General features: G+C 55.7%; 3 protein-coding genes across 3 annotated transcripts in view; 1 reads left to right on the top strand and 2 right to left on the bottom strand.

Annotated features, from left to right (window-relative positions):
• LOC109515193 (F-actin-uncapping protein LRRC16A-like) overlaps positions 1 to 10,321 on the bottom strand; it is an 11,602-nt gene extending 1,281 nt beyond the window's left edge. Inside the window, exons 1-36 of the mRNA XM_019868811.1 lie at positions 10,199 to 10,321; positions 9,284 to 9,381; positions 8,701 to 8,751; positions 8,583 to 8,642; positions 8,276 to 8,388; positions 8,073 to 8,170; positions 7,918 to 7,988; positions 7,483 to 7,556; positions 7,250 to 7,325; positions 7,062 to 7,150; positions 6,884 to 6,978; positions 6,721 to 6,807; positions 6,538 to 6,641; positions 6,382 to 6,459; positions 6,238 to 6,314; positions 5,965 to 6,069; positions 5,785 to 5,854; positions 5,596 to 5,677; positions 5,175 to 5,274; positions 5,041 to 5,095; positions 4,799 to 4,971; positions 4,653 to 4,721; positions 4,145 to 4,238; positions 3,947 to 4,045; positions 3,753 to 3,881; positions 3,561 to 3,671; positions 3,311 to 3,486; positions 3,115 to 3,202; positions 2,866 to 2,994; positions 2,732 to 2,798; positions 2,438 to 2,664; positions 2,260 to 2,360; positions 1,823 to 2,183; positions 1,409 to 1,439; positions 939 to 1,121; positions 67 to 224 (exon numbers count right to left, since the gene is read on the bottom strand). Of these exons, the coding sequence (XP_019724370.1) occupies positions 100 to 224; positions 939 to 1,121; positions 1,409 to 1,439; positions 1,823 to 2,183; positions 2,260 to 2,360; positions 2,438 to 2,664; positions 2,732 to 2,798; positions 2,866 to 2,994; positions 3,115 to 3,202; positions 3,311 to 3,486; positions 3,561 to 3,671; positions 3,753 to 3,881; positions 3,947 to 4,045; positions 4,145 to 4,238; positions 4,653 to 4,721; positions 4,799 to 4,971; positions 5,041 to 5,095; positions 5,175 to 5,274; positions 5,596 to 5,677; positions 5,785 to 5,854; positions 5,965 to 6,069; positions 6,238 to 6,314; positions 6,382 to 6,459; positions 6,538 to 6,641; positions 6,721 to 6,807; positions 6,884 to 6,978; positions 7,062 to 7,150; positions 7,250 to 7,325; positions 7,483 to 7,556; positions 7,918 to 7,988; positions 8,073 to 8,170; positions 8,276 to 8,388; positions 8,583 to 8,642; positions 8,701 to 8,751; positions 9,284 to 9,381; positions 10,199 to 10,292 (3,840 nt within the window). The 5' untranslated portion in view covers positions 10,293 to 10,321 and the 3' untranslated portion in view covers positions 67 to 99. The remainder of the gene's footprint in view (positions 1 to 66; positions 225 to 938; positions 1,122 to 1,408; positions 1,440 to 1,822; positions 2,184 to 2,259; positions 2,361 to 2,437; positions 2,665 to 2,731; positions 2,799 to 2,865; positions 2,995 to 3,114; positions 3,203 to 3,310; positions 3,487 to 3,560; positions 3,672 to 3,752; positions 3,882 to 3,946; positions 4,046 to 4,144; positions 4,239 to 4,652; positions 4,722 to 4,798; positions 4,972 to 5,040; positions 5,096 to 5,174; positions 5,275 to 5,595; positions 5,678 to 5,784; positions 5,855 to 5,964; positions 6,070 to 6,237; positions 6,315 to 6,381; positions 6,460 to 6,537; positions 6,642 to 6,720; positions 6,808 to 6,883; positions 6,979 to 7,061; positions 7,151 to 7,249; positions 7,326 to 7,482; positions 7,557 to 7,917; positions 7,989 to 8,072; positions 8,171 to 8,275; positions 8,389 to 8,582; positions 8,643 to 8,700; positions 8,752 to 9,283; positions 9,382 to 10,198) is intronic.
• Positions 10,322 to 11,036: 715 nt separating this feature from the next.
• Positions 11,037 to 22,180, bottom strand: vps52 (VPS52 subunit of GARP complex). The gene is made up of 20 exons (XM_019868813.1): positions 22,072 to 22,180; positions 20,998 to 21,079; positions 20,708 to 20,760; positions 20,552 to 20,627; positions 20,087 to 20,154; positions 19,837 to 20,012; positions 19,400 to 19,550; positions 18,166 to 18,266; positions 17,960 to 18,092; positions 16,769 to 16,826; positions 15,491 to 15,624; positions 14,862 to 15,017; positions 14,402 to 14,520; positions 14,179 to 14,302; positions 12,383 to 12,478; positions 12,200 to 12,307; positions 12,027 to 12,092; positions 11,839 to 11,950; positions 11,354 to 11,472; positions 11,037 to 11,275 (listed from the first exon to the last, which is right to left on the bottom strand). The coding sequence occupies exons 1-20, from the start codon at positions 22,144 to 22,146 to the stop codon at positions 11,129 to 11,131; spliced, it is 2,154 nt and encodes a 717-aa protein (XP_019724372.1). The 5' UTR covers positions 22,147 to 22,180; the 3' UTR covers positions 11,037 to 11,128.
• A 566-nt stretch (positions 22,181 to 22,746) lies between these two features.
• On the top strand, positions 22,747 to 24,278 carry rps18 (ribosomal protein S18). Its single transcript, XM_019868814.1, has 6 exons — positions 22,747 to 22,853; positions 23,145 to 23,243; positions 23,345 to 23,431; positions 23,514 to 23,615; positions 23,986 to 24,077; positions 24,149 to 24,278. Exons 1-6 carry the CDS (start codon positions 22,851 to 22,853, stop codon positions 24,222 to 24,224), a joined length of 459 nt encoding a protein of 152 aa, XP_019724373.1. The 5' UTR covers positions 22,747 to 22,850; the 3' UTR covers positions 24,225 to 24,278.
• The last annotated feature ends 2,899 nt before the right edge of the window (positions 24,279 to 27,177 follow it).

Genomic DNA, 27,177 nt, shown 5'->3' on the forward strand with positions numbered 1-27,177 from the left:
TGGGCCCCCTTCCGATCGGGGCGTCGGGTCTCCGATCGACGGCGCTCGGAGCTTCGGCGGTCGTGTCGTCGTCGTCGTCGTTTGGGGAGACGTCCGAGCCTATGGCGCCGGAGCGGAGGCGGGCAGGGACTTGGCTCGCCGACGCCCATCCAGACCCCGGCGCGGCGACGTCTTGAGGGAGGACCAGGGTCGCCGGGGCAACGATGCGGCGGCAACGCCGCAGGCTAATGGGAAATCCACGACACACTTTGTTACAAAGGTCACCCAAACACGTAGCGAGCTTGGACCGGAGCGCCGTACTCGACAATACTGCTGGAGTAGGAGTTGATTCGTAGGACAGTACTAAAGCGTCCGGAGTAGTTCTGTTGTCGTCAGAGTGTTCACAGCTAGCAAGTAAATTGTCACAGTCCGAGTCTCAGTCAGAGTGTTCGGAATAGATTGGTGGCGTCCAAGTCTGAGCGGACTCGTTTTAGTCTCTTTGTTGGAGGGTAACGCTGAGTCGCTGACTTGGCATCCATCGCTTTGCTTTGACTTGCGTGGCGACGGCGCCCTCTTCGCGCGAGGAGCAGGAAGTGGAACTTGGACCGCCTCTGTCGTGGAATCGTCTGACAGAAAACCCGGCGCGTTCGCTTAGCGCAGGGGCGTCCGAAGTCGGTCCCGCCCGTTTTCCGGCTCCCTCAGGAGCAACACGCCCGATTGCTTCAAACGGTTGCTTCGAATGCTGCTTCAGAGCTGATCACCCGAATCGGCCACGTTGCAGCCGGGAGAGCCGGAAAACAGGGTGGGGCGGCGGCCCCCCCGCCGGGCTCGGAGCTCAGCATCATCACTCGTCGGAATAACTCGGCATCCTAACATGTCGGCTTGGCAGCGGCCGGCATTTGCCGCGCATCCTCGTGTGTCATGTGTTTTCTCAGGAGCATCTTTTCGCCACCCCTTACCTGGCACAACGGCGCCGCTGGGGCTCAGGGGACTGGGCAGACTGGGGAAACCCGAGGGACCGGAGGCAGTCGGGGATTCGGCGGCCGACGGTGGGAGCGGCCACTCGGGGCCGACGGCGGCGGGCGCTTCGGACCTCGGGGCGGCCTCTGCTCGGGATCGGTCTGCGTCCGTGGCCAAGTTGGCTGGAAGGACACCGCGCGATGGACTGAAAACGCAATCGCTGCGTTTTCAGTGCATCCTGAATCGCTACGACTGGAATTTCAGTGGCCATTTTTTTTTCCCCAGTCCACTGCATAAAATGGAGGAAATGAGCAGTGGTGTTTTTTTCTTTCTTTTTTTGGGGGGTGGGGTCCATATTGTGATGTTAAGGAGTTATTAAGAGTTGGGTTGCATCACTGAATAGCCACTGAAAGCGGTCGACGCTTAGGCGGTAGCATCGGTGCTGCCATTAGCGTTAGCGTGAACTTACCCATGTGGCCATCTTCTTCTGATGACTCCAACTAGACCCAAAAAGAAAAGGAATTCTTTATTTTCACTCTGTCTGTTAACCGTTCCAAAGCTTCCAGAAAGAAAAGGAGCCAACCACTCACTTCGCATACTTCCAGGACCTACTTGGTTTCCTTTTGACACTTTACTTTGAGAACTTATCGACTTGGAGTCATTCCCCACTGACAACGGCACTTGCCGACTGACTGTTCTTAGCGCCCCATTTATCAATTGATAATATCCCCTCCCTCCCTCCGCATCCGGCCGTTTTCGGGCAGTAGGCGGGGCTCACCCTGAACCGGTTGCCAGCCAATCAGCGGCACGTCCCCTCCCCCTGACGGTTGGGAATCCTTGACCCTGTTGCCATGGAAGTGAATCGTTTTTGTATCGCGGTTACCTTGCTCACCTTGTGAGCGGCCATTTTCTCCTGCCGTGCCTTCATCTCCGCCAGAAGGTCGGCGCCCATGACGGGGATGCCCACGTGCCGCGGAAGCGGGGGGCCGTCTTCCTGGGGACGGGCTCTGAGGGACTGCCGCTGTCGTGAGGAGGGCGTCGCGGGCGGCGACGCGGGCGGCGATTCGTCCGCGAACATAACCGGCCGGGGCGCGTGCGCGGGGGTGGGGGACGCGGCCCCTTGATTTTTCTCCGAGCAGGATGTCCGCCCTTTGGCGAGGTTGAAGAAGCCACTCCTCGTGGACCCCCGCTTCTTGTCGGCCGACCGGTGCGCGTTTGACGGCGCAGCTTGCGCGGCGCGGCGTCTGCGTGGGGAAGAAGGCGCGCGTGATTGCTCCGCATCGGGTTCGCTCAAGGGAGCGGGCGGCGTGAGGATCTCACTTCAAGCTGACTTGCAGGACTTTCTTGGAGAAGAACTCGTCCACACCCTCGTCCAGCTTTCCCATGGTGCCCTGAAGCTCCAACTGCTCCGGTGCCTCACGCTGCAAGAAAATAGAAGGAAATCCTCAAAGTTTCACGCGGTACCCCCTGCCCGACCTTTGTGTTCCCGGCGACCTACGCCGACTCTGCTGGGTTTGTTTCGCCTCCTGGCTTTCGGCCGCACTTTGGTGTGATGCTGCAGCGGCGGCGGCGAGGCGAGAGGCGGGAAAACGGCCACCGGATGCGGCGGGGACGAGGGTGGCGGGGACGAGGGCGGCGGGGACGAGGGCGGCGGGGACGAGGGCGGTGGGTCCACCACGTGAACGGGGACCTCCTCCAGGGCCTTGTCCAGGTCAAACTCCATCTCTGAGATCAACGCCGCAGGTTTCCCACGGAAAGTCAAGAAAGAGGTGGTGCATCCGCCGCGACTTACCAAAGGCCACGGAGACCGGTCGCAACATCCGCACCAGAATACTCTTCCGTTTGGATTTGGCCGTCACCTGGGCGGAAAGATGCGCCTTTACGACTTAGCCAAGAAACCTCACCGGGAGGAGGAGAAATTCCCACCGCGGAAGCGTCCGCTCGGCCTTCCCTCTGGCCGCCCTCCGGATGAAGGACCGTCTCATCCAAAACCTGCGTTTCCTCCAGAGATTCGGGACGTAGCGCGGGTTGGCCCTGCCTCGCCACGTGGCTGGCCTGCAGATGGACAGACGCGAGCGGGGCGGAACAGATGGCGGCAAGCCGGATGAAGGACAGAAGCCACGAAGCGAGGGGGGCCGGCCGGCGGTTGAAAAGAGGAGGAAAATGGCAACTGACCAGCGTGTGGCGCCACATGGACAAAGAGTCCAGGATCCGGTCTACGATGCGATCGGAGAAGAAGGACGCCACGCTGAGTTTCAGCTCACTGGGGATGAAGACACAAGTCGAGAAGCTCACGAGGAGGAGGACCATTGGAGGTCATTGCGAGGCGGAGGCGGAGGTGCCGATTCGCAGAGGGCGCGCCCGCCGCCACCTGATCTTGTTGAGGATGTCCACGCCCGCCTGTTCCAGGAGCGTCTTGGTGATGAACGTGCGAGGGACGCTCATCTTCCCCGCGCCCGCCTTCAGCAGGTCTGAACCCAGACCGCTCATCTTCATCACGTGAGGACACAAAACCGAGGCCGCTTCCAACATGGACGCCAGCATCGTCTGCGGGGACCAGAAAAAGCGACACAAATGCCACAAGCGAAGCGCGCCGATGAGCTTTCGGTGTGTGTGCCCACCTCCAGCTCCTCATCCATCACGGCCGCCACCTCCGCCGCCACGGACTCCAGTTTGCCTCGGATGGCGCCGCGGAGACGGTCCCCCTCCAGCCGATAGAGACTGGGCAGCAGCTGGAGGATTCGGAAAGGGAAGAAGCGCGAGTCAAAGTTGCACTCGGATCCGGCGTGGGCTCGTAGCTCAAGTTCCCCTACGGTCTTGGAGTTCCGCGCGTCTGTCATCAGGTTTTCCGCCACTTTCATGTCCTCCTGGACGGCGCGGTCCTGGGAGAACGCGAGCGAGTTCAGGTGATCCTGAACCTTCACGCACATGGTGTCCATCATCTGCACAGAGGAGCGGAGGGTCAGCGAGAACCCGGTCCCGCTCGGGGTCGCCCGCCAAGGCCTGCCTGCTGCGTGGCGCTGGTGACGATGCCCTGCTGCAGCCGGTACGCCTGCTCCCGGAGGTACTTGCGGCTCTCGTGGTTCCTCAGCAGGAAGTGCTCCATCTGCACGCGGAGGCAACACGCGAACGGTCACGGTCGAAGGGTGCCGCTCGGCGAATCCCTGAGCAAAAAAAAAAAAAAAAGGATCCGAAAGGCCGGAAACTTCAGCAGAGCATCTTCCGTCTTTTCCGGGTTGGTCTTGAGCGCCTGGGCGGCGTCCACGATGGGAACGGGCATGAAGCGGATGGTGAAGTTCCTGACGGCGAGAAAACGCGTCTGAGCGTCGTCGGCCGATCAAGCGATCGCAGTCACACTGGCGGTTTCGACGTGAAATGACGCTCATGCGCTCGAGTGTCGGTTGGTTTCCGGCTCCATCCGAGCTGTCACTGTCGTAAAATCAACTGGACTATTTCTGCCCGATGACGTTCCTCCCCTCACCCCCCGTTAAAAAGGCACCAGAGAGCAACAACAAGCCTGGTGACGCCCGGCTTCAATTCTCCATCGGTGGCGGAGCGGAACGGACTCCACGCGAGTGGCAGTACAGCGCACCCGGGCCACCGCGAAACGGCCGACTACCCGATCTGCACGTGCGGGCTCCGATCGCTTTCCGGCCTGGACTGGCAGAGCGTCCCTTCAACATCCCCGCCGTCCGTCCCGGAAGGTGACTCACTTCTCCAAGGCGGACGCCACTTCCTGCAGACCCCGAGGGCTGACGTTGTTCCTGTCCCAGATGAGCGTCCTACAAAAGGTGACAAAAAAGTCTGCGGGCAGTAAAACGTGGGCCGCGGCACGAGACCGGCGGGAGCGTGCGCTCACCTGAGCTTGGTGTTGATCTGCAGGGCCTTGGCCAGCATTTTGGCGCCCATGTCGCCCATGGCGTTGCCGCTGATGTCCAGCCGGGTCAGCGAGGTGTTGCTTCCCAGGGCGTTGAGGACCACGACCAGGTCCCCCTTCAGCCTGGAGTCGGCCAGCGACAGCGAGCTCAGCGGCTAGGCGACGCCAAACGACGTAAGCCGCGAGCCGCAATCGGAGTCGGAACGCAGGTGCCGCTCACTCACCGACTCCTCCTCCTGGATCAGACGGACCAGGTCGCTCAGGACCGGCGCCACGTTCCTGCCACGAGGCGGCAAGAGTGTCAAGCGACTCGCCCCGATGCCGACCCGCCGCTGCCCGCTGCTGCTCGAGGACTCACTTGGACTTGATGCTCTGGAAGTTTCTGCCCAACGAAAGGTGGCGGATGGAGCGGTTCTTGGCCAGCCAGACCAGCAGGGTGCTCAGGTCCCCGTCCAGACCTGACAGTAGACAAGACGACCATGAGGACCGGCTCGGGTGGATTCGCTGGTGCTAATGAGCCTTGTTTGATCGCAGATCACAATCGATCCGTCCGTTTCGGGCGCGCCAGATCTCGGCTGACTTATTGCCAGAGGCCGGCCGGGCGCACTCCGGACCGGTCGCCAGTCACTCGCGGGGAAAACAACCACCAAAGGGCCATTTCTTTGTCTCCGAATGAAGCGAGCCTGCGAACGCGGGAGGAAGCCGTCGTAGCCATAGAGATGCCACGCGAGCACACCCGCAAATGCCACACGGAGGGCGGGGGAGAGATAGGCGGGCACCGTTATCGGAGATGTCCAGACTGGAGATGTTGGGGATCTCGGCCACGCAGCCCTCCAGAATCTGAGAGCCCGCCGAGCGCAGCTGCAAGTCAAAGGAGAGCGCGGCTCAAGTGACTCGGCCGCGGGACGGCCCGGGACAGGACGCCGGCGGCCGCTCGTGTGCCCTTCGGTTGCCTTTTTGATGGTTACCTCGCAGCCGCTCAGGTCCAAAGACACGTCGCTCAGGTTGGGGTTGCAGCCCAGGCCCAGCAGCAGCGCCCTGACAAGACATCAGCGGGCGCGTGAAGAGCTTTCGACGCGCGCGGCAAAAGGGGACGGACCGGTCCATCGATCGGTCGGTCGGTCGATCGGCCGGCGCTCCTTACGCACTTCAGAGCCTCGGCGGGAAGTCTGCATCCGGACACGTTGACGGAGCTCAGAGCCTGGCTCGAGCTGAAGAACTGCTTGAAAGACGCCGGCACCTCCTTGCACTTCCTGAAGGCGCGACCACGCAACACGGGCCTCGTTTATGAATGGGCGGTACAGGTGCTTCAAGGGTCGACGTGACCGACTGGATACGTGTCGGCGAGAACTCGGCGACATGCGGTGACGGGTAGTCATGCTCGTCACACAACAGTTACGCATCTTGGTCATGTGTTTCACCTGTGAGAGTAGACTGTCTTGGACATGTTGAGGACACGTAGACGCTTCAAACATCCTCTGAGCAGAGACGCTGATATCTGACACACACACACACCAACAATGAGTCGATTGGAGACGTTGGAACGAGAGCGCGCGAGTGTTCACCTGCTCCAATGAACAGTCAGTACAGGCCAAATCCAAAACTTCTAAGCTGTTGTCCTGACTCAGGAAGTGGTGGAGGTTCTGCGAAGAGCAAGACAAACACGTTGCTGACATGTCGCCAGCGTGCGGCTCACCCGCAGCGAAGGCCAGCCGCGCCACCTGCAGGTCGTCCCCTCTGAGTGAGTTTCCCGCCAGGTGGAGGTGTGTGAGGGTGGAGGCCATGGCGGGGTTGGCACGCAGCGCCTGAGCCAGGAGGTTCACGCCTGACGCCCACACGCACACGCATGAGAGGGGCGGGCGCCGGGAGGCGGCGGATGCGACGGACAGACGGACGGGATGCACCTTTGGGGGACAACGAGGTCCTGCTCAAGTTCACCTTCTTCAGGCCCGTCGCCAGTTTGCCCAGCTGAGCGCCCAGAGCCCACATGCCTTCAAGCACACACACACACACACGCACACGTGATGTATTTGTGGACATTTTCTCATGCCTGTGTGTGTGTTGAACCTTTCTCGTCCAGAGAGTTGTTGCTCAAGTTGAGGGTGTGCAGCGCGGAGGCGGGGTTGTGACATAGCGCCAAGGACAGCTTGTGAGCAAAGTCACTGAGTGGGGGGGAGAGAGGGAGGGAAAGATGGGAAAAAAAGAAGCCATAGAAGCGAGTCAACGTCATTGCGCCCGCTCTGACCTTCTGAGACCGACGTTGTCCAGGACCAGCTCCTCCAGGCAACTCGATCGGGATGTCACGCGCAGGATCTGCTCACACACGTCTGCCGACTACACACACACACACGCATGCGTGTGTGTGTGCGTACGCAGGGAGGTCAACCTTCACTGGGCACCCCCCGCCCCCTTCCCGGCACTCGGCAGTCTTACCAGCTTGCAATCTTTCACGACCAGCTTGGTGAACCACTTGTTGTACTCGAGAGTGCCAACGATGGCCACCAGATCCCTGTGCCACACGCAAGGAGACAGCATAGGCAGCGGCGGTCGCAAAACATGCGGCAACACGGGACCGGACCGTGCACGATAGGAAAATATGATCATGGCGACAAAGCACGAGACCTTTTGAAGCGGGTCTCGGCATCGGCGGCCGCGCATGCACGCACCTGCCATCCAGGTGACTGAAGTCATGCAGGTTGAGTTCTGTGGTGTCTTGGCTCAGGTAGATGGTGTCCACATCCTGACACAACAACAACGCGAGTACTGCAGTGTGTGGATGGCTGGCTGGACAACGCGCGCAAATCTCGATCGAGAATCCTATGTGATCGTCTTCGGGTGGAGCGGTTCACACCATGAGTGGCCGCTCCAGCGTGATCCAATTTCGCCGAGGTGACGATCAAGACAGAATCCCGAACAGCAAAACAGTTTGCTTCGGTTGCGGATGGAAGCTCGCATGCAGCACGGTGGCGTGTTTGACTGGCCTCCGACACACGGAACGTGACGCCGTCCGTCCGCGGTTCGTATTCCAAAACGCAGCCAAACTAGCGAGCGACACCGAAGACCGGGCAGGGACAAGTCAACAAGAACTACGCGGCACTGACCCATTGGACCTCCTCCCTGTAGGCCAGGTTGAGACTGTCACAGACGGCCCGGTACTGATCCGAGAATCCTCCTGGACCAAACAGGACTTGGAGTCAGTCAGTCTGTTTGCCGATCAAAACGCCGGAGCCCCACCCCGCTGGCCAAGGGACCGTACCGCAAGGGCCCAAGTCGGCGGGGTCCTGCTGCTCCCAGACAGCCTGGAGGGCGGCCCGTCGCTCGCAAGGCGCCACGTCAAACTTCTTAAGCGGGTTCCTGGTGGGGGAGACAGACAGAGCACCCGCGAAGCATGAGGCCACCAAAGCGACATTTTCAGCCTGAAAGTCACAGCCCCCCCGCCCCCCCCTGCTTGCTACTCACGTGTCCGGGCAGATCCTGGTGAGACACGAGCCCAGATGGGTGATGACCTGGTCACTGTCCTCCTGGGAACTAAACCACAGCGTGCAAGGGCCCCGCCCACACTCCAGTAGCACCTGCGCGTGCGCACACAAACATGAACACACACACACACACACACACACACACACACACACACACACACACATGGCCTCATGACCGTCCTCCATGGAGAGCACTCAAGAAGAAAGTGTGACTTTGAAATGTGGCACGCAACCCTAACAGCTAGCGTGTTGCTAACAGCCACTTCTTGTCATTTCTGACATCTCACCTCAGTGGGCTTGTTGCTATGGAGACCGAGAATGTCCAGGTAGCTGAAGGAGTGCTCCACCTGCACACGCCACCACACATAAACACATATACACACTCGCACCGAGACATCCACTGACCTTGGAAGGGATGCGTGCTGAGAGCAGGAAGGCTCGATGTGATGCCAAGGCCTACACACACACACACACACGCACACACACACACGCGCACACACACACACACGCACACACACACACGCGCACACACGCACACACACACACCATTGTGGTAGGGCCAATTAGCAAAGAGCACTTGTGTTTCAAGAGTAAGGCGTTCTTTTGACGACATGCCCCCTTTGTCACATGACCAGAAGGTGGCGTCGGCCAGGAGGCTTTCGCCACCTCGACCGCTGACGTGTCCGCGCACGCCTCGGCGCAAGTCCACCGTGGTACGCGGGCGCTAGCGGTCATGTCCGCACAAGCCCACGTGCGCTCACTTTCTGGGGAATGTCGCCCGAGACCAAGAGTGCGAATGGCAGCGTGAAGCTCACACGGGCACCGGCCGATGGAATCGAATTGAGCCGGCAACCCTCACCGATGTGCACCGCTTCCGCGAACGAGGAAGCCGCAAACCGAGAAGAGCCGGCTGAATTTCCATTCCATGAGGCCTCGCACAGCAAGGGAAGACAGACCCGTGAGGTGGCGAAGGTCAAAGGTCACTCACCAGCACTTTGTTGTCCACCTTTTCACCTTTGACCTCCAGCTGAAGTTGGCAGCTCAGGGTCAACTTGAGGCTCGGCCCCACCGCCTCCCGAACGCTCTCTGCACGATGACGACATACGGTATAAGCGGGAAGCTTCGAATTAGATTTGGAGAATACGTGGACAACAACCCCACGATAAACGAGAAAATATCGAGAAGCCGGCCGGCTGACAGCGTGCGTCCGCAAATCACGTGACGTGGATTTAACCCCTGGCAGAGCACTTGGCTCTTTTCAAAGAGGATCGCACCTCCCTGATTTAAACACGCTGCAAAGTCAATCAAGTGCTGTGCTAGCGGAAGCGAAGCCGCCGCTCGCTGATTGGGGGCCATTTGAGATGTTGACACTTGGCCAATCTTTGGAGGCTCGCACACTGCAAGGTGACGATTTTGTCCAACAGGACAAAAAGGTGTGTTTGGACTCAATTCGAAAGATGGCAAATTGTGCCTAGCCAGAGGAACATACATGTCAGGACACGCCCAGTCCCCCCCGCCCACACACACACATGGAAAGGAACAGGGAGAAAAACGACTCTCGAAGAAAAAAAAAAAACATCGAATCAATCTAGCCATGCATCTGTTTTGTCCTCATGCACAACATGAAATGTGTGGCAAAATTCTTTTTGCGTGTGACTGGCAAACTTTTGCCAAAGTTGCAAGACACCACCAGCACCAGCGCCCAACTCGGGAACGACCTCCAAGCGGTGTTGGGCATGCCTTCGGGCTACGAACAGTTCCCAGTCAACGGCCGACAACCGGGTCTGCAGGTAGCCGGGTCGCTGCGGCTTTAGGAGCCGCTTTGGGACCCAGTTGGGGATCGCTCAACAACTACAACAACCGGCAGCAGTACCGCTTGCCCCCGGAATGCGGCTGTTCTCACCGAGCAAGTCTTTTGGGAATTCTGACGGCTCCATTTCTGTCTTCGCTCGTCCGGGAGGAACTTTTTTGCCTTCTCCTTCTTCCGCGGCCAGCATGGAAACACCCAAACACAAGCCCGAGCAAGTCCGAAAGGCGCGCACACTCGCACCCGCACACACACGCGGCAAAAAAAAAAAAAAATAGAAGCATCCCCCAACAGCGCCGCCCCCAGTTTGCGCGCCTGCAAGACGCCGCGGGGATAACGCGGTGTCATGCGCGCGCGGAACTCATGGTGGTCGCAGCAGACCAAACATTCAAGGCGATTTACTTGAAGCTCGTTCAATCACGTTTGCTTAGACGACTCCACATTCCGACGGCCGTTATCGATTCGCACACCGGCCCCGAGGTGTCGGAAGCAGACGCAAGTTTCCCGGTACTTTTGACTTCGGCGTACAGCGTTTGATGAGATTAGCCGTTCTTCTGTCAAGAGCAGAGGAAAGGAGCTTCTGGCTCAGAGAATGTGTCCAGAGCCGTGCAGCCTCCAGGGCGGTAGGGGGCGGCGGTGTCATTTTGGCTATGCTGGCTTCCCTCGAGGAAAGCGAAAAAGTAGTTTGGGCACCTCATCGTGACAGGATAAAAATTCTACTCGCTAACACGGAGCAATTTGTAGGCCAAGTGTGGCAAGTGACCATCAAACTCATCGACAAGCATTTTGAGAATCGGTTGAAAATTTCCCCAGTGTGGGACAAATAAAGGTTTTCTTATCTTATCCTGTAGTGCAGTGCGCTGAACACTTGCGGAACTACGTCGGCCCACTTTTTTAGTGAGTAGTGCGTGAGTAACTGAGTCCAAAGTGAGCACACCCGCACAACTTTTTACTTTCTATTTCAATTCCACTGAAATGGAATTTGTGTCACAGATTTTCGTCACAAGATTGTAAAGCGGACGGCGGTCAGAAGTTGGGCTTGTGCTTCTTGACCTCCACCATGAGGTGATGCAGGTTGATGAGCTCGGAGCGGGCCGGCAGGCTGCGGAACGCAGGCTGACTGAGGATCTTGTGGAAGCCGTGGTAGTACTGGATCAGCTGGGTGAGGGCGCCCTGCGGCGGCAAAGACGTCAAGTAGGCGGCACGCAGGTGCCAAGCAGTGGCGGCTCCTGCCCCCGCCCTCGTTCTCACCTGGATGATGCCGGTTCCGTTCTTGAAGTTGGTGAAGGACCTCATGACGTCCTGGCTCATGGCCTCCACCGACTGCTTCCACGAGCCCGAGAAGCCTCGCACCAGCTGGCAGATACGAGCTGAACGCAGACAGGCGTCAGGAAGCGCGCCACAAGTACTCACCCTCGCTTCTTCACTACTTCGAAATACTTTGGTCAAGTCAAAGCGGTGACTCAACATCACCGTGCCGTTTTTGTTTTTATTGTGGAAGGCGAAGCGGAATACTGTACACACAAAGTGAGGAGCACAAAGGAAGCATCCAAGGTCCGCACCAAAAGAAATCCTCGAGTAAAGCACAGCTATGTGAAAAATGTGGGCAGAATTTGCAGGTGTGCGCTAGGAATGCAACAATGACTTGATTTCCAATTCCCATTCACTCGTGAAACAGAAATGCCAGCCTCTCCGGAGTATTTGCACTCGGCTTCGGCAAAGCGGCCGCCCCTCACCTTCGTCGCTCTTCAGACGCTCCAGCTGGCCTTTCTCCATCAGCGCCTCGGCCTCCTTCACGAAGGCGATCATCCCCCCGAAGGGTGCCGACAGGAGCTCCTCAATAAACTCCTGCCGGCGGCGTGACAGAGAGCGTTTCGGCGGGAGCCTGGGCGGCACGTGCGCGTTTGGCAAGAACAGCACTCGCCTGCGTCCTGGCCAGTAGAAGCTGCTGGAAGCCTTCCACCTCCTTGCTGTCGTCTGCTGCCCTCTCCTGGACAAACACAGCGTCGACTTCCAGCGTCGTCGTCGCGACTTTTTGGCGGCGGTGGCGGTCGTCGTCGTTGATTGCTCTTTTTGGACGTCTCCAATTGGACTCACCGTGAGCACGCCGAGCATCATGTCGTAGTTGTTGATGAGAAAGATGAGCTGCTCCCTTCTGGACGGGAACTCGGCTGCCATCTTCAGCACAAAGTTCTCCACCTCGGCCTGTAAAAAGCCACGCGCGAAAGCGTCACGGCCCGTTCGGGTCGGAGCCCGACCCGTTTCGGCGGCGCGGCTCACCTGCAGTTGAGCCAGCAGCGCGTTGATCCTCTCATTGGGGAACGTCTGGTTGATGCTGACAACGGCCGACGAGAACTCAGCGTAGCGACGCGTGATCTGAAACGGCAGATGCGCGCGTGACGTGTGGCACGCTGGCCGGCTTGGCAAAAACCCAGGAACAGCATTGGGAGAAAAAAACAAACAAACAAACAAAAGGAACCCCCCAACCCCACGCACACTTTTTTTAACTTCCCCAATGAATGGCCAGGGGAATACCGCCAATGGGCGTTTGCCACAAACATTACAACGCCCCCCCCCCATAAATTAACGACTGTAATTACAACAACAACAAAAAAAAAACTATTGCAATAAATCCAGGAAGGTGCGGGTGCCCACTGTCTTCGGGGGACAAATGCATTTGTGGATCCATTTTCATCCATCCCATGTGGTGAGGCAATATCGCCCTCTGCAGGCAAATGAAACGAACGTCACAACCGTTCGCCAAACTCGCACGAACAAACGCGGAAAACGGGTTCGCCAAATCGGAAAATCCTCTTTGTGGGCCAAGTACAGTATGTTCACGACACACAAGGAATGAGGACATCGTCGACGTCGACACCTCGGTTCGCGCTGGGGGAGCGGCCAACGACAACCGTGCCGACATAGCGCAGCGTAATCAGGCACAAAACCGTACGGCCATCAATGCGCTTGGGGGAAAAAAAATAAAATAAAATCAATGCGCTTGGATACCAAAAGTCCCTGAGCACTTTGGCCGACGTGAGACAAGGATCCGGAAGAAGTGGCGACTCGGATGTGGAGCGTCCGCCCGCCCGTGTCTCGGGTTCGTGTCGGGCGCGCGGTGACCGATAGGCGGGCGCGCGACGGGGGAACGTCGGATCCCCTCCCCGCGTACGCCGCGATGACGAGCGCGACGGCGGCGTGACGGCCCGAGCGTTATTTGAACAGGTTTGGTTCGCTTCAACTCGACGTCGGCGACGTTCTGCCGGCTCGTGCAATCGAAGCGGGGAAGTAAGTGGGCCGTCCCGTTTTCCGGGCGAGCTCACGCCTCCGTTTCGCTGAACGGCAGAGGGCGACGTCGCCCAACGCGGCGGCCCCGAGCTGGATGACGAGAGACCAACCGTTGGGCTTCCGTTTCATTCCACCTGTGCAAATCGGCACCGTGTTGACGAGCATTGGCACTCAACAACACCTCCGCCACACAAAACAACGAAATCGACGAAAACGGAAACCATTCTGGAACTGCCCAAACGAAAAGAACGAAAAGGGAGAGGCTAAACTCGACCGCGACTTTGGTTCTGCAAAGTACGCCAAGTTGCGATCGACGTTTCCACTTCAACCTCTGAAAATAGCAAAACGATCGCCAAAGTGTTTGGGATTTTTGCCCCCCCCCCCTCTCGTGACTGTCAACAGAGAGGGAAAAAAATAGCTTCATGGCCAGAAATCCAAAATATGGGGATGTTGAGGTGGGCGCCGGCAGAAACTCGACTGGGAATTTTCATCATATGCTCATCATTTTCAGACATCAGGCCACATCGTGTTTTGTCTCTCACACGCAATTTCACGCGTTTAAGACTGTCTCAACCAATAAATCCAAAAAGTAAAATAACATGGGTAATATTTGCCGCATTTTGTTTTCTTGAAAATTGGTCATCAAAATGTGTTTCTTTTTAGTTGAGTCAATTCCTCTTTGATGCTGAAGCTCAACTATTTGAAATCTTTCACACGGTCCAGCCAACACAGGCCGGCCCCTTGGAAAAAAGGACGTCTGCGGCGTGCGGAGCGTGCGCGTGACGTACGTAGTGCGGCCGGCTGTCGAGCAGCCCCAGCTTCTGCGGGTCGCTGTTCCTGATGCTGTGGATGTTCATCTCCAGGATGAGCTCAAAGCGCGGCCACAGCAGCTCCAGCACCGCCTCCCAGTACCTGACGCAAGTACGCAGGCAGGCACCAACACACACACACACACACACACAGCGGCGGTCAGGGCCCGGCCAGCCAACACGCAGACGCAGGCGCGCTCACTTGTCCAGAGCCGGAATGTTCCTCTTGGCGGCGATGGCTCGGAAGCGCAGGATGATGTGGATGCACAGGAAGACGGCGATGCCGTCGTAGCAGTCCGCCACGTACGTCGACATACTCTTCTGCGTGCACACAACAGCACGCTTCAGCGTGAGGTCACAGTTCGGGGGGCAGCTAGTCAGTGGCTTTTTTTTTTTTTTTCCTTGTCGAAAACCATCGACTATTACTTTCAATTTTGCTGCTGGAGATTACAAATGTCTCCATTGTGGGACAAATAAAGGTTTTCTTATTTTATGACAGTATCTCTCTATGTGGATCTCTCTGTGTCTCGAATGAGAATTGGAGAAAAGGGGCCGACTCCTTTTTTCAGGGCACCCCATCTTGCGGTTTGACTGGCTTTTGTCTCGTTTCCACACTTTCTCAACGGGGCCCGTGACAAGACGAGCGAGGTTGCATCACGCACCAGGAACATGCCGAGTGTCTTTCCCATGATGCTGTTGAAGAGGTCCAGGGCGGAATTTCCCGTCACCATGAAGAAGTCGCACAGGAAGAGGAACTCCCGGCAGCCGTTGTCCAGCAGGGCGTAGTGCTGGCTGCGGAACAGCGTCTCGTACGGGTACTGAGGATGGAGCACAAGCACGGCGTTAGTGCGCGCCACGCCCGCCGCCATTCTTGACATTCTCCATCACACCTTGAGGCAGCGTTCACATTTCTCGCACACGCGCCGGCCCGACGTGAGCGCCGAAACCAAGTAAGCCTTGTGAAAACGTGAGCCGCTCGCTCGCTCTTCTCGATGACTGCGAGGCCCGCGGTTTGATCAGACTCACTTTATTGGAGCTCCGTGTAAATCAAGTATCGCATGTGGCTTTTCTCCAGCTCGAGAAAAATCAGACCGACGCCCGCAATACGAGAGGCAGAAATTGTGACGTATGACGCAGAATACTGTTCCCACGCTCTCATTATTCAAAAAACGGAAGTCCTTTTATAATGGCATCTGCCGCTTTCCAAGACACACCCAGTGGATAGGGGGGGGACCAAACAAACCAAACTTGGGGAGACTTTGGGAAAAGTCGTCGCGGGGGCGGCGCTCACCCTGCTGTCGCCTCTCTGCGCCGTGTGAGGAACCAGAATGGGAGCCTCCAGCTCGGCGGGGCTCAGGATGGCACCCCTCTGGCCCAGAGTGAAAATGGTGTTCCTGCTCTTCAGAGATGGTTTGGAGAAGAAACCTGCGGCCAAGAGACAAAAACTGCAATGGGAATCGCTCAGCGCAAGGCCAAATCACACCAGACGAGTCTCGGTGCTTACTCAAGTGTCAATTTTGAGGGACTTTGAAACAAAGCGCCGCTGCAGACCAAGTGCTTGCCGTACGTGCGACAAAAACAACTCACACCACAAACGACATGAATGACAAAGACAGCCGGAGACTCCAAATGAGTTTGGCAGTGAGGGGGCGGGGTGGCCACAGAAAAGGGCTCCGTCTCCTCTCAGCCTCCGCTTGGTTCTCGCTACCTCTCATCGAGTTTGGGGCGGAGGAGCCGAGAGAGGCACGGTGGGAGCGCGCCATTTTGAATGGGAGGATCTTGAAAAGAACTCGAAAATGAGCCGGCGAAAGGAGGCCAGAGTGGGAGTGGCGCCGGTACCGCTCGAGAGGCGGGCGGCGGCCTTCCGGACCGACCGGAGACGCCGCGCCGAGGACCGGCCGACTCCAAAGTCAAGCGCCTTCCGGTCATCCGGCCGAGAGGTGACCGAGGCCACGAACGGCTGTGTCGCGCGGCGCTCGCCGGAGAAAGGACAAGCTTGACTTGAGCCCCGCCGCCCGAGACCAAAAGACAGTCAGCCTTTTCTCCGAGGTGGGCAGGGATTAACAGTCAGATGCCACTTTGGGATCAGAGTGCTTTGGCTTACGAGCGCCACCGCGGAACCACTTCAACTTGTCCGTCGAGGCACCACCGCATCCGCGCTTGTGCCCAGAGGAGCTTTTGTGCGGTTGCGCTGCTGCACCTTAGGTGATGAAGCACTTTTCGGGTGGACACACCCGCACATTCAAGACGCTCCAGGCATTTCTTGTCTTCTCTTCACATGCTTGTGTACAACTTCAACCATGAAACTCACACGTGCGCGCACAGGTTTGCACACATATACCAAGCGGTCATCAGACCACACACACACACACACACACACACACACACACACACACATAGCTTTTTTGTGTCACCTTTTTTGGCGGTGTCTTCGACTTCAACCATGAAACTCACACGTGCGCGCACAGGTTTGCACACATATACCAAGCGGTCATCAGACCACACACACACACACACACACACACACACACACACGCACACACACACACACACAGCTTTTTTGTGTCACCTTTTTTGGCGGTGTCTTCGACCCCCATCAGGTCATCCTTGTTAGCGACTTCCTCGTACTACACAGAGAGAGAGCGAGAGAGAGCGAGAGAGGATGACGATGATTCACAGCAGCGATTCGCAGGTCTTTGTCCTGTAATTGTCCAAGTGAAAAGGACTGTCGATGGCTCACAATCTGCAAATGACTGTCGCCTGACAACAAATGTATCCATGTTCATCTATGCGGGACAAAGACAGACAAACACCTTGTTCTTCTGAATTGGACAAAAGGAGCGTGCGCCCAAGCGAGGCATTCTTTGTGTTTTTCTCCCAGTGATGTGGTGTTACAAGCAAGAAGCTTCCGTCAGCGCCTCTTGAAGTGAGCCTTTGAGGGAGAGCGACGCCCTTTGCGACGTGGCGTCCACTGGGGAGAAGCCCCTCGGAATTTGACGCTCACCGTCCAATCAAAACTCGTCCTCGAGGAGCCGAATGAGCCCAACGATCAAGGTGGTCCATGTGAGAAGCAATCGAGTTACATTGTTTGACTCGGCGCTGCGGTTGTACTCGTGAGGAGCATTCCATCAGCTGATTTTTTTTTTTTGGGGGGGGGGGGGTAAAGCGATAATTCTAGCGACTGAGCAGTCAGGAAAGACAAAATGATCGTCACCGCAGTTTCAGTCACTCAGTCCCCACTCCCAAATGACAAAAAAAAAAAAAAAAAAGGCAGCGCCCAGTGTGTGTGTGGGTGTGTGTGTGTGTGTCACACGGATGATACTTTCTTGCCTTTGTCCTGCTAAACAGGCAGATTTCAACATCTGAAAGGAACCAGGACCACCAACAGCGCCCCCCCGAGTTTCTCACATGGCCACTTTAGAACAGACGTCGCCCACCTGCGCTTGGTCTTCAGTGGGAAAAAGGAACGTTTCCGGCCGCAGCCGTCACATGTCGAGTTCACCTTTACGGCGACCTGTTGCTTTTTTTTCAATGTCTGGAACTCTTTCAAGACAAAACCTTCAGTCAATTAAATATAATTAGCCACCTGCTATCTAATTAAAGGGTGTGTGCGCATTGCATTGCATTCATACACACACAAATGCACACGCGCACACATACAAACACACACACACACACACACACACACACACACACACACACACACGCACACACACAGGACATTGGGCTTGCGTTTTTGTGCGTGGGCGAGTTTGTTCACCTGCACTTTGAGCAGCCGACCGCTGTACGACTTGAAGTAGCTGAAGTAGATCTTACTCATGGTGTCCACATAATCGTCTCGCACCTCCTTGGCCACCGTCCTCTCATTGGCCAAGAGGAACTGGTAAAAGAACCTGCACGCACACGCGCGCAGGTGTTCACGCGAGTTGCGCAAGGCGCACGCGCGCATGTGCGCACACCCCCCACCTGTATTTGAGCAGAGTGTTCTGCGGGATCTGGTAGTTGGTCATGGGCTTCCTGAACGAGTAGATCTTCTGAAGGATGAACTCGCGAATCTTGCACACTGCCTGGGAGAAGGGAGGGCAAAAACAAAAAGATTCACAATTCAGAACACGAAGCCAAGAAGTGTCGGCGGGCAAAAAAAGTGCCTTTCGCAGAGGCAGTCTTTGGTCGACAAATGTCGGCTAATCATTTCAGCTTGATCTGCTCTTCTTTTGAAGGATGATTTCCCCCCGCCCCACATCGGTGCCCCTCCCTCCGTTTTCCCCCAAAGGGGTTTGGAGTTGTTCCCGTTGCCGGTTTGGGGGGTTCTGATTGTTACTATATGAACCAAGGGCTCCATAGAGGCGAGCAACTGGACGTGATGATTTTCAAGCTTTTGCCCAGGGGTGTGCAGACGAAAGAGAGCTAACTTTTCTGTCTCTCTTTTGACAGCATTGTCAATTCACATGGTTTGAAACCGAGGAACAACTCAAAATGCTGCCTCCATTAGCAGAAAATGTTCCAACACTCTGCACTCCCTTCACACGCACGTACGCACACACGCACACAATCTCTCCAGAAGGCGCAATCTCAGGCCCTGCCTCTGGTCGCCAAGGGAACAAAACGCTTCCTCGTCACGGGCTGGGCAAGTCGACGGGACAAGCTCGACAGGTCGACCCTGTTATGGAGACACCCGCAAAGTTCCCAATGATGGAAAAACACATGACGTGAACCCACATTTGATGATGAAGACGTGACGCGACACGACGACGCCAAAAACAACCCGGTGGACGGTGAACGAGAAGCCGGCGAGCGGCGAGAAACCGTCAATGTGCCGTTCGGGTGCAGTGGGCGCAAACCAAGAGCGGGACAATTCGCCGGCTGTTTGGTGGCCTCGTCAGCCGACGGCGCCGACTCCGGACGCCCCCCTCCTGCTCCTGTCAATGCAACCTAACAGCTTGTGGAGCGTTTGCTCATTCTCTTCTCAAAATGTTTTCTTTGGACGCCTAGCAGAGATGATGAAAACTGATGTGCAGCACTCAGTCACTATGTTGTCAAACCACTTGCCATTTGCGGACTCTCTTCCTCAGCCAAACTTTCAACGGAACAGTCACGATGGTTTTTCAGCGTCTGTTGACTTCTTGCCAGCGTTTGACGTGGTGACCGGCCCGAGCGACCGGTCGCGGCCACGCTTTTTACGAAGGCCGCGCAAGCTCACCTTGACCTTGAGGCGGTCCACGACGTCTTGGATGTCGCAGCAGGCCAGCGTCTCTCGGAAGCTGAGCTCCTTGGCCAGGTTGATCTTGTTGTTGAGCTCATGCAGCTGCTCCACAAAGTGCTGCTCCGTCACCGGACTGTCCAGGATGGTGCTGGACAAACAAACAAACAAAATTAATTAAATCAATCAAATAAAATGGGCGGGACGCACAAAAGGAACTCGGCGGCTACTTTTAGATACTCCTTCCCAAACGTTGGGGAGACTGACCTCGAGGCCCCGTGGTGTGAAAACTTGAATGTTTAAACTGGGGCAATAACTCTGCAGTATTTTTCACTTTCACACTCATGACGAGTACAGCGTATAGCCGCTCGCCCTCCCCTCTTCCCAGACATTTCATCCTGAAATTTCACCCGCAGAGGCAAAGCGCGGCGTCTTACGAGATCATGGCCCCCGGCACCAGCAGCTCGTCCACCAGCTGGCTGAGGTGGCTGCGGACGGCCTGGCGATTCTTCAGACGGACGTTCATGCTGAGAGACTGCCGCTGCAGCGTGTGGATCTCGCTGCTGATGGAGGACAGGTCGCTCTGGAAGCCGCTCAGCATCTCCTCCATCCGCTGCAAAGGCGGCCGAACGCGGGTCAGAGCCGGGGCACGGGGGCAGCGGAGCGCCCTCGTGAAACCAGGCCCACCTCTAAAATGGCGTCACAGGCACTGATCTGCTGGTGCAGCAGAGCGATGTTTTGGCTCTCCTTGATGTCTGATGACGCGCGTGCACACACACACACTCAGGAAAAAGAACAACTTGCTGTGACGGATCGCTGTTCGCTCGGGCCGAAGACGGGGGTCGTCGATACGCTTTTGTTGTTGTTTTCTTTTGGTTATCTTGACGGCCGAGAGCGGTTCAATCTGAAAGCGGGTTACTTTGGCTCAAAGAAAGAATTCCATGACTCGGTGCTCTGACTGCGTTTCTGCTGTGCAGATGACGTATAAACATCTTGAATGAGACCTCCCTGCACCAGTTGTGTGAATCTGAAAACAAAGCTCGGCGTCGAGAGACAAACGCCGGAAGGCATTTACGCCAAGCGTCGCTGTTTGCAGGTTGGGGCCGGCCGATCGACCCACCCCCACCCAATGGCCCACCGAGTTTCGGATACAGTCCTTGATGGATGCCTGCTCAATCTGCTCAAGCTCCGCCTCCACCTGTTTGGAGTACTGGCGAAGGTCCACGCCCTGCCGAAAAAGCAGGTCACCGCCGAGGTCACGAGAGAGACGCGGTACCATCGTGAAGGAGGACCAACGGAAAGGCTCACCGTCTGAAACGCTTCCTTGACTAGCTCGTCCTCCAGATTGGCTTGGATGTGCACTGCGGGACAAGACGCCATGTCAACAAGTCAGCCTTAAACACACACACACACACACACACACACACACACACACACAAAAATACAGATATACACGCACACAAGGCCACACATTGATAAATGTTCCGCAAAACACTGTATTACAGCTGCGGCTGTTGTGAAAGTGCGAGACAAATAAAGCTGGGTTGTATTCTTGTGTTGGAGTGGCTGGACTGGGTGTGTGCCGGGATGGGTCTTACGGTCCACTTCATCCAAGATCAGCTCATCGGTCGTCAGGTCCAGTTCTCCCAGGTGCAGCTGGGCCATTTCCCCGTCGGTCATCTGTGGGGGGGGGGAGACAAGCAACCTTTTCTTACTCTTTCCATGAGCACATTGGTATCTCGAATCCTCTGTTTTTCGAGAGTCCTGCCCAAAATGCATGGTCATCGATTGGGCTGCTTGCGCGTGCATTTTTGGCCGGGGGGGGGGGGGCATCGATCCTGTTCTGCGAGGGGCGATTTCCCGCTGATGCGGCGCACCTGATTCAAAGGATCCGATTACCACCAAGGTCTGCGGAAGCTGGATAACAATCCCGATCCTTTGACTCTGGTGTGTTGGAGCAGGGAGAGATCAAAAACAGGCTGGATAGGGGCCTTCGAGGAACAGGACCGAAGAGCCCTGTTTTGGCACCAAGTGACTTGTGGCATTACTCTGACCCCGCCATGAGGGCTCGTCTTTGCCATGGCATCCCGCGCTCATTTCATGAATTCCACCAAGTCCAAATGCCTGCTAACTGGGTCCGATTCACTCAATCCGACATATATTCATTTGTGTAGTGTTTATTCATTCTGGACTCTAAAACTCTGCCTTTCCAACAGCTCATATATTTTGTTCTTCTACTTCTTCCTTTCATAACTTTGCTACTGTGAATTGGGAAATTTACCATTGCGAGACTAATAAAAGATTTCTTATCTTATCTTATCCGTCTTTTTCCGCGTGGTCTAACTGACCGCCATCACCCAAGTGAACAAGTACGTCCGGGTCAGCTCATTTCGCTCACAGACAAGATAGGAAAGGAAATTTCCTTGGCAAAAAAACGAGAACAACGGCACTGCAAAGTGGTGTCCTGAGTCGACGCTGCATGTGCCACTCAAGTGGAAAGCGAATGACAACAAAAAATAAACCCGGCCAATTCGTGACATCATCATGTTTTGCTAACGCCAAAGAACGGTGGCGAATGAGAAAGAGGAAGGCTTGCTGGACGAAGAACAACAGCAAAGACAACGACGACGACGCCGCCGCCATTACTAGCGCTCGACAGTTTTTTAAATCACCTCGTCGTGAAAGAAGGACATGGCCGCTTGTGTCATCCTCTCCGCCGTGTTCGCGTCCACTGCAGCCTCCGCCATTGTTGCAGTGACGTCACTCGCAGGCACGAAAAAAAAAAAAACCCCGAGCAAAAACAAAACGCAAAATCACACGTTTTTCGCTAATGCGCCACCTTAAAAAAATCTTACCTTTTCAGGATGTACTTGCATATTTCGTGATTATTTTAACACGTTGTCTTGAATTCTGAAAATGATGTGTTAGTCGGCTGTTGTGGCTGACATTCTAACCAAGCTAGAGTTGGGCAAATGTTTGTGGCCATTTTATTTTGAAATCGCAAATATGCTAAAACAATTTCAAAAGGTTTCATCGTTTCGGGTATGAATACAAATACATACAGCTTATCGTCGAAATTAAGTTCATGTTGTATTTTTCTGCGATTCTTTTTTTTTTTGATAAGCGGTACATTTTAACATTCATTATTTTACTCGGATGTGTCATTTTGTTTTTTCCACTTTCCAATAAATACCCAATTATACAACTCGACAAACAAATGAGGGAAAATGACGAACTTAATGAAAGCATTTTCATTCGCCAAATTAAGGAGAAAACAGCTAAATGCATGCAAGAATGCTCTCTGCCAGGCAAACGTTAAAGAGGAGATTATGTTGTCCGAGTTGGCAAAGACATCGGACGATTGAACGTGAAGGACCGACTTCCGCCCAAGCGCGGACAAACTGTCGCGAGAATTGCGTCTCTTCCTCTTTGCGTGGAAGCGGCTTGCAAGATGGTGAGGTTCTGCCGAACGATCCAAATCAGACGCCATCCGTTGCAAATAGACGTTCATCTGCGGCATGACGCTCTTTGAGGGGCGCGCGTCATGTGTGTGAGCAGATGACCAGTTGAATTTGTGGACTTTCAAGGCGAACTCGCACTCGCCGCTAAAACAACGTTACCGCGTCGGCTAAGCGTTCCAAGTGGCTCGTTCACGTCGACTCGCAGTCTCGATGTACACCGAAGCTCCGGCGTTGTTGTGGCAGTCGCGTGTCATCGAGTGACACTCGCTGTGTTGTTTGTGTAGGCTTTGGTTATCCCGGAGAAGTTCCAGCACATTCTTCGTGTTTTGAACACAAACATCGATGGAAGGAGGAAGATCGCCTTTGCCATCACTGCTATCAAGGTAGGGTGGGGGTGCAAGACGGCCAAGTGGCTGCCGGCGCTGCTCTCTGCTCCCCGGCGGAGCTCATTGCTTTTGTATTTGATTTCGGGGACTGTCGCCAGGGAGTGGGCAGACGCTACGCCCACGTGGTGCTGAGGAAGGCGGACATCGACCTCAATAAGAGGGCCGGCGAGCTGACCGAGGAGGAGGTGAGCTGCGCTGCACAGTGTGCCGGGCGAGAGCGTCTCGTCTCAGCGGCGGGCGCTGGACTGAGCGCTTTGTGTGCCGCAGGTGGAGCGCGTGGTGACCATCATGCAGAATCCTCGTCAGTACAAAATCCCCGACTGGTTCCTCAACAGGCAGAAGGACGTCAAGGACGGAAAATTCAGTCAGGTGGGTCAACGGAAATGACACCTTTCCCATTCCAGCAGATCCACCCGCGACAGGTGAAAAGCCGCGTTTGATGGAAATCACGAAATGAGTCCACCCTAAACTAGAGGCGTGCCGATTCATCGTCAACAAATGGATGATTGACACCTGTTTTGATCATTGATTTGGTCCACTTTAGCTTAAGTGATGGCAGCAACGCCGAATTGAATTGCTGATCCAAACAGTGGTCAACGTGGCCATGGAAGAGTTTCACCTTGCTGCTTCCCTCATGGGCGTGTCGTGCGACTGGTCCCGCACTCGAGATGCGCAATTCTCCATCATGACTTGGCTGCGCGTTGTCGAGCGGTCTCTGATGCGTGCGCCCTGCTTTCAGGTGTTGGCCAACGGCCTGGACAACAAGCTGAGAGAAGACCTGGAGAGGCTGAAGAAGATCCGAGCTCATCGCGGCCTGCGCCACTTTTGGGGGTGAGGCCTCGTCGGTCCGTGTGAACTTTGAACCCTGGGGAGCTCTCCTCTGAACTCGCTTTCTCTTCCAGCCTGCGGGTGCGCGGTCAGCACACAAAGACCACCGGCCGCCGCGGTCGCACTGTGGGAGTCTCCAAGAAGAAGTAAACTGGCAGCAAGCATCCTTTTCTTTGAATAAACCACCCCCCACCTCCAAAAACATGTTGTCCTCTGTTCCCTCGTGGGCTGATTGGAATGCAACTAAGCTGTGTTGTGTGGATGGATGCCGGGCTCGAGAGTTTGGGTTTGCTTTGAGTTGCTCATCGGTCGCACGATGCGTCGGTGTCATAAAAATGAAACCTTAGACCAGGGGTCCCCAACCTTTTTTGCCCCACGGACCGGTTTATATCAGACAATGTTTTCACGGACCGGCATTTAAGGTGTGGCGGATAAATACTACAAAATAATATGGTAAGAGCTGCATGAACACTGGTGTTTTCGAGAGATAATAAACACGAGGAGCGTCTAATCTGGCTGCAACACTGATCGCTATGGTAATGTTTAATGCCTTCAAAATACTATACAACGCAAATTCAAAGTGCATGAAAATGTCAACTCACCACAATGCTGAATCAGTGCGAGCCACAGGCTTGATTTTCTGCAACCGGGCGGTCCCATCTCGGGGTAATAGGAAACAATGACACCTGAAGTGTGTGCTATATGTCGAGTCTACTACTTAATTTTGTTTTAGTCGCCGTTGCTGCACAAAACCCCTACCTCACACAGGTAGCATGTCGGAAATAGCAACAGTGCTATTATGGCGATCTCAGAGTATTCAGCCATAACTTGAATCCAGAACACCGGCAGAGTTGTTGTCTCGAACGTACTTTTAAGGCCGTTGTCATTTGCGATCTCCAGCAGGTTATTTTACTCATTTAGCAAGCTCCGGAGTTTTGTTTTTAGCGTAATCTGTCACGTGATGGAGAAGCGTGGTTTGACGCGTCAAGAGTGACACAGACAGATGTAACGGAGAATCGGGTAATTTTTCAAAATATATCTTTCGTATTCCAAAATAAATACAACGGAATTAATCTAAGTTCTTATTGTGCGGCCCGGTACCAAATGCCGGTCCGCGGACCGGCGGTTGGGTACCCCTGCCTTAGACGACTTTGCTGTCTTAAGGTTGGATGGGTCACACTGTCACCCGTTCACGCGTGCCTGCCGTGTGGTCATGGAGGGGGAAGAAAAGCAGCCCCAAAAACTCCAGGTCAATTTGAGGAGCCGAAGCGCGACGAGTCGTCGGAGATCGGCCGGCTCCTTGCGGTGGCAGGCGTTCAATCGAACACGAAATTGAACCGCGACGGCGGAAGAGCGGATCGGCTTTGAGAAAGAAACCTATTGATTGTGTCCGTTGCGACGGCGTGCCGCGACCTACGCAAAGGCCGCGGTGCGGCCATGGATTCAAACCTTACAAGTGGAAGGAAGGGAAATCCAAAGATTCTTCAGCTCTGAAGATGATCGATGACCGGAAGGCACTCGACTTTGGAGTCGGCCAATCTGTCGAGCGTCTCCAGTCGGTCAGGACGCCGCGGGAGGTGGCGAGAATGAAGCGCAGGCTTGGAGGGGAGGAAGCCTTTTTTGTGGCCGCTTGCCACTCTTTGGAATGAGACCCCCCCCCCCAACCCCCTACCTCACCGCCCGGACATCTTGAAAACTCTTTGGCTTTGGACTGTTTTTGCGCTTTCCACCATCTTGGTCATTAAATGATCCTTTTCTTGAACATTGTTGTCTGATTTCTTTTGGCGTGGCCACGTGCGGCGCTTTGTCGACAGCGCCGCTTGGTTGAAAGTCACTCGAAATCCCCTCGTCAAAGGAAAAATCCAAAGTGATGAATTAAAAGGGTGCCTGGAGCGCACTATCGGCACATCAACGTCATACGGCGGGCGCAAAACTCACCCAAAACTCCCATCCACTCATTGGTCAATCTATTGAACGGCTGGCCGGCTGCAGCCGCAAAAATGAGGACCGGCGATGGGAATGGCAGCGCGTCGGTATCCAGGTGGTAGAAGATGAAAAGCAAAACGTTGCACGGGTCCAAAGAGGGCCTTTGCTTTGCTTTCCATCTCTCCCTGTTGCAAGAGACCCGACCGCTTCAAATGAACATGGTGGATATCAGGCTTCATTTGAAGCAGGTGTGTGTGTGCGTGTGGGTGTGTGTGGGTGTGTGTGCAACAGGGAGAGATGGAAAACAAAACGGGACGGCGACCCTGCCGGACCGGAGTTTGCTGCCGATGCCTTACGGCGTGAGTGTACGAGCGCTCGGAGGCTGCTGGGGAACGGGGATGAGGTGTGAGCAACCTTGTTGAGGGGGGGGAGGGGGCGCTGCTCTGAACACAGGAACTTCTCGAGCTTGTCAAAAAGCGACGTACATTCAACAAATCATGGCAGATTTTAGGGCTGCAGGGATTCCTTTTGGGGGCGCGGCCCCAAAAGTGGGCGGACAACGGCTCCTGGATTTTTGTGCTGGGATTTCAGCCCAAAGGCTGCTCTGCGTGGCGGCCGAGGATGGTCGGGGCAGGCGAGGCCTTCTGCGCTGGCCACGAAGCGCCGAAGGACATTTACACTCGAAAGCGCAGGAGTCAAAGGCGAGGCCCCGGGGGCCGGATGCGGCCCGCCGCGCCGCTCTCTTTGCACATAACGTGTCGGCTTTTCTGGCTGGCTACAGCGGTTGGATTTTGTCCAACGGGGCAAATTCCCCTTTGCGCAAACGCAATCAAAGCCATTGTTGACGTCAGGGTGAGGCGGTTACGACGTCTCACGAGTTCGAAACCCAGTTTGTCGCTCAGAACCAACTGCGCGGGCGACGGGACTCATGCGCCGCGGCGATGACTGTGAAAGGGGCGCCCCGAAACGGAGTGGGACAAATCTGCGTCTCTTCCGCAATGTCGCCTTTGGTTTTTCCCAGCGAGAGCCTCCCCTCATCCATGACCCCGACCTCGACGGTGACGCTATTTTGCCGTCCACCGATTGGCCGGTCAGAGGCAAAGTCGGAAAGGGCCGACCTCGGCCGGCGAAAGGCGCCCGCACAGCCCCGAGCGATGGGCTCCATGTTGGGGGGGGG

Source organism: Hippocampus comes, unplaced genomic scaffold (genome assembly GCF_001891065.2).
Source record: "Hippocampus comes isolate QL1 unplaced genomic scaffold, H_comes_QL1_v1.1 scaffold225, whole genome shotgun sequence".
NCBI lineage: Eukaryota > Metazoa > Chordata > Actinopteri > Syngnathiformes > Syngnathidae > Hippocampus > Hippocampus comes.

Excerpts from the sequence above, each read along its gene's own strand:
- vps52 (XM_019868813.1), bottom strand. The coding sequence starts at position 22,146 with ATGGCGGAGGCTGCAGTGGACGCGAACACGGCGGAGAGGATGACACAA. Across the intron at positions 15,018-15,490 it reads CGCAGAGAGGCGACAGCAGG|TACCCGTACGAGACGCTGTT; the intron begins GTGAGCGCCGCC and ends CTCCATCCTCAG. Across the intron at positions 11,951-12,026 it reads TTCTACTGGCCAGGACGCAG|GAGTTTATTGAGGAGCTCCT; the intron begins GCGAGTGCTGTT and ends CGCCGCCGGCAG.
- rps18 (XM_019868814.1), top strand. Across the intron at positions 23,432-23,513 it reads GCGAGCTGACCGAGGAGGAG|GTGGAGCGCGTGGTGACCAT; the intron begins GTGAGCTGCGCT and ends TGTGTGCCGCAG. Across the intron at positions 23,616-23,985 it reads AGGACGGAAAATTCAGTCAG|GTGTTGGCCAACGGCCTGGA; the intron begins GTGGGTCAACGG and ends CCCTGCTTTCAG.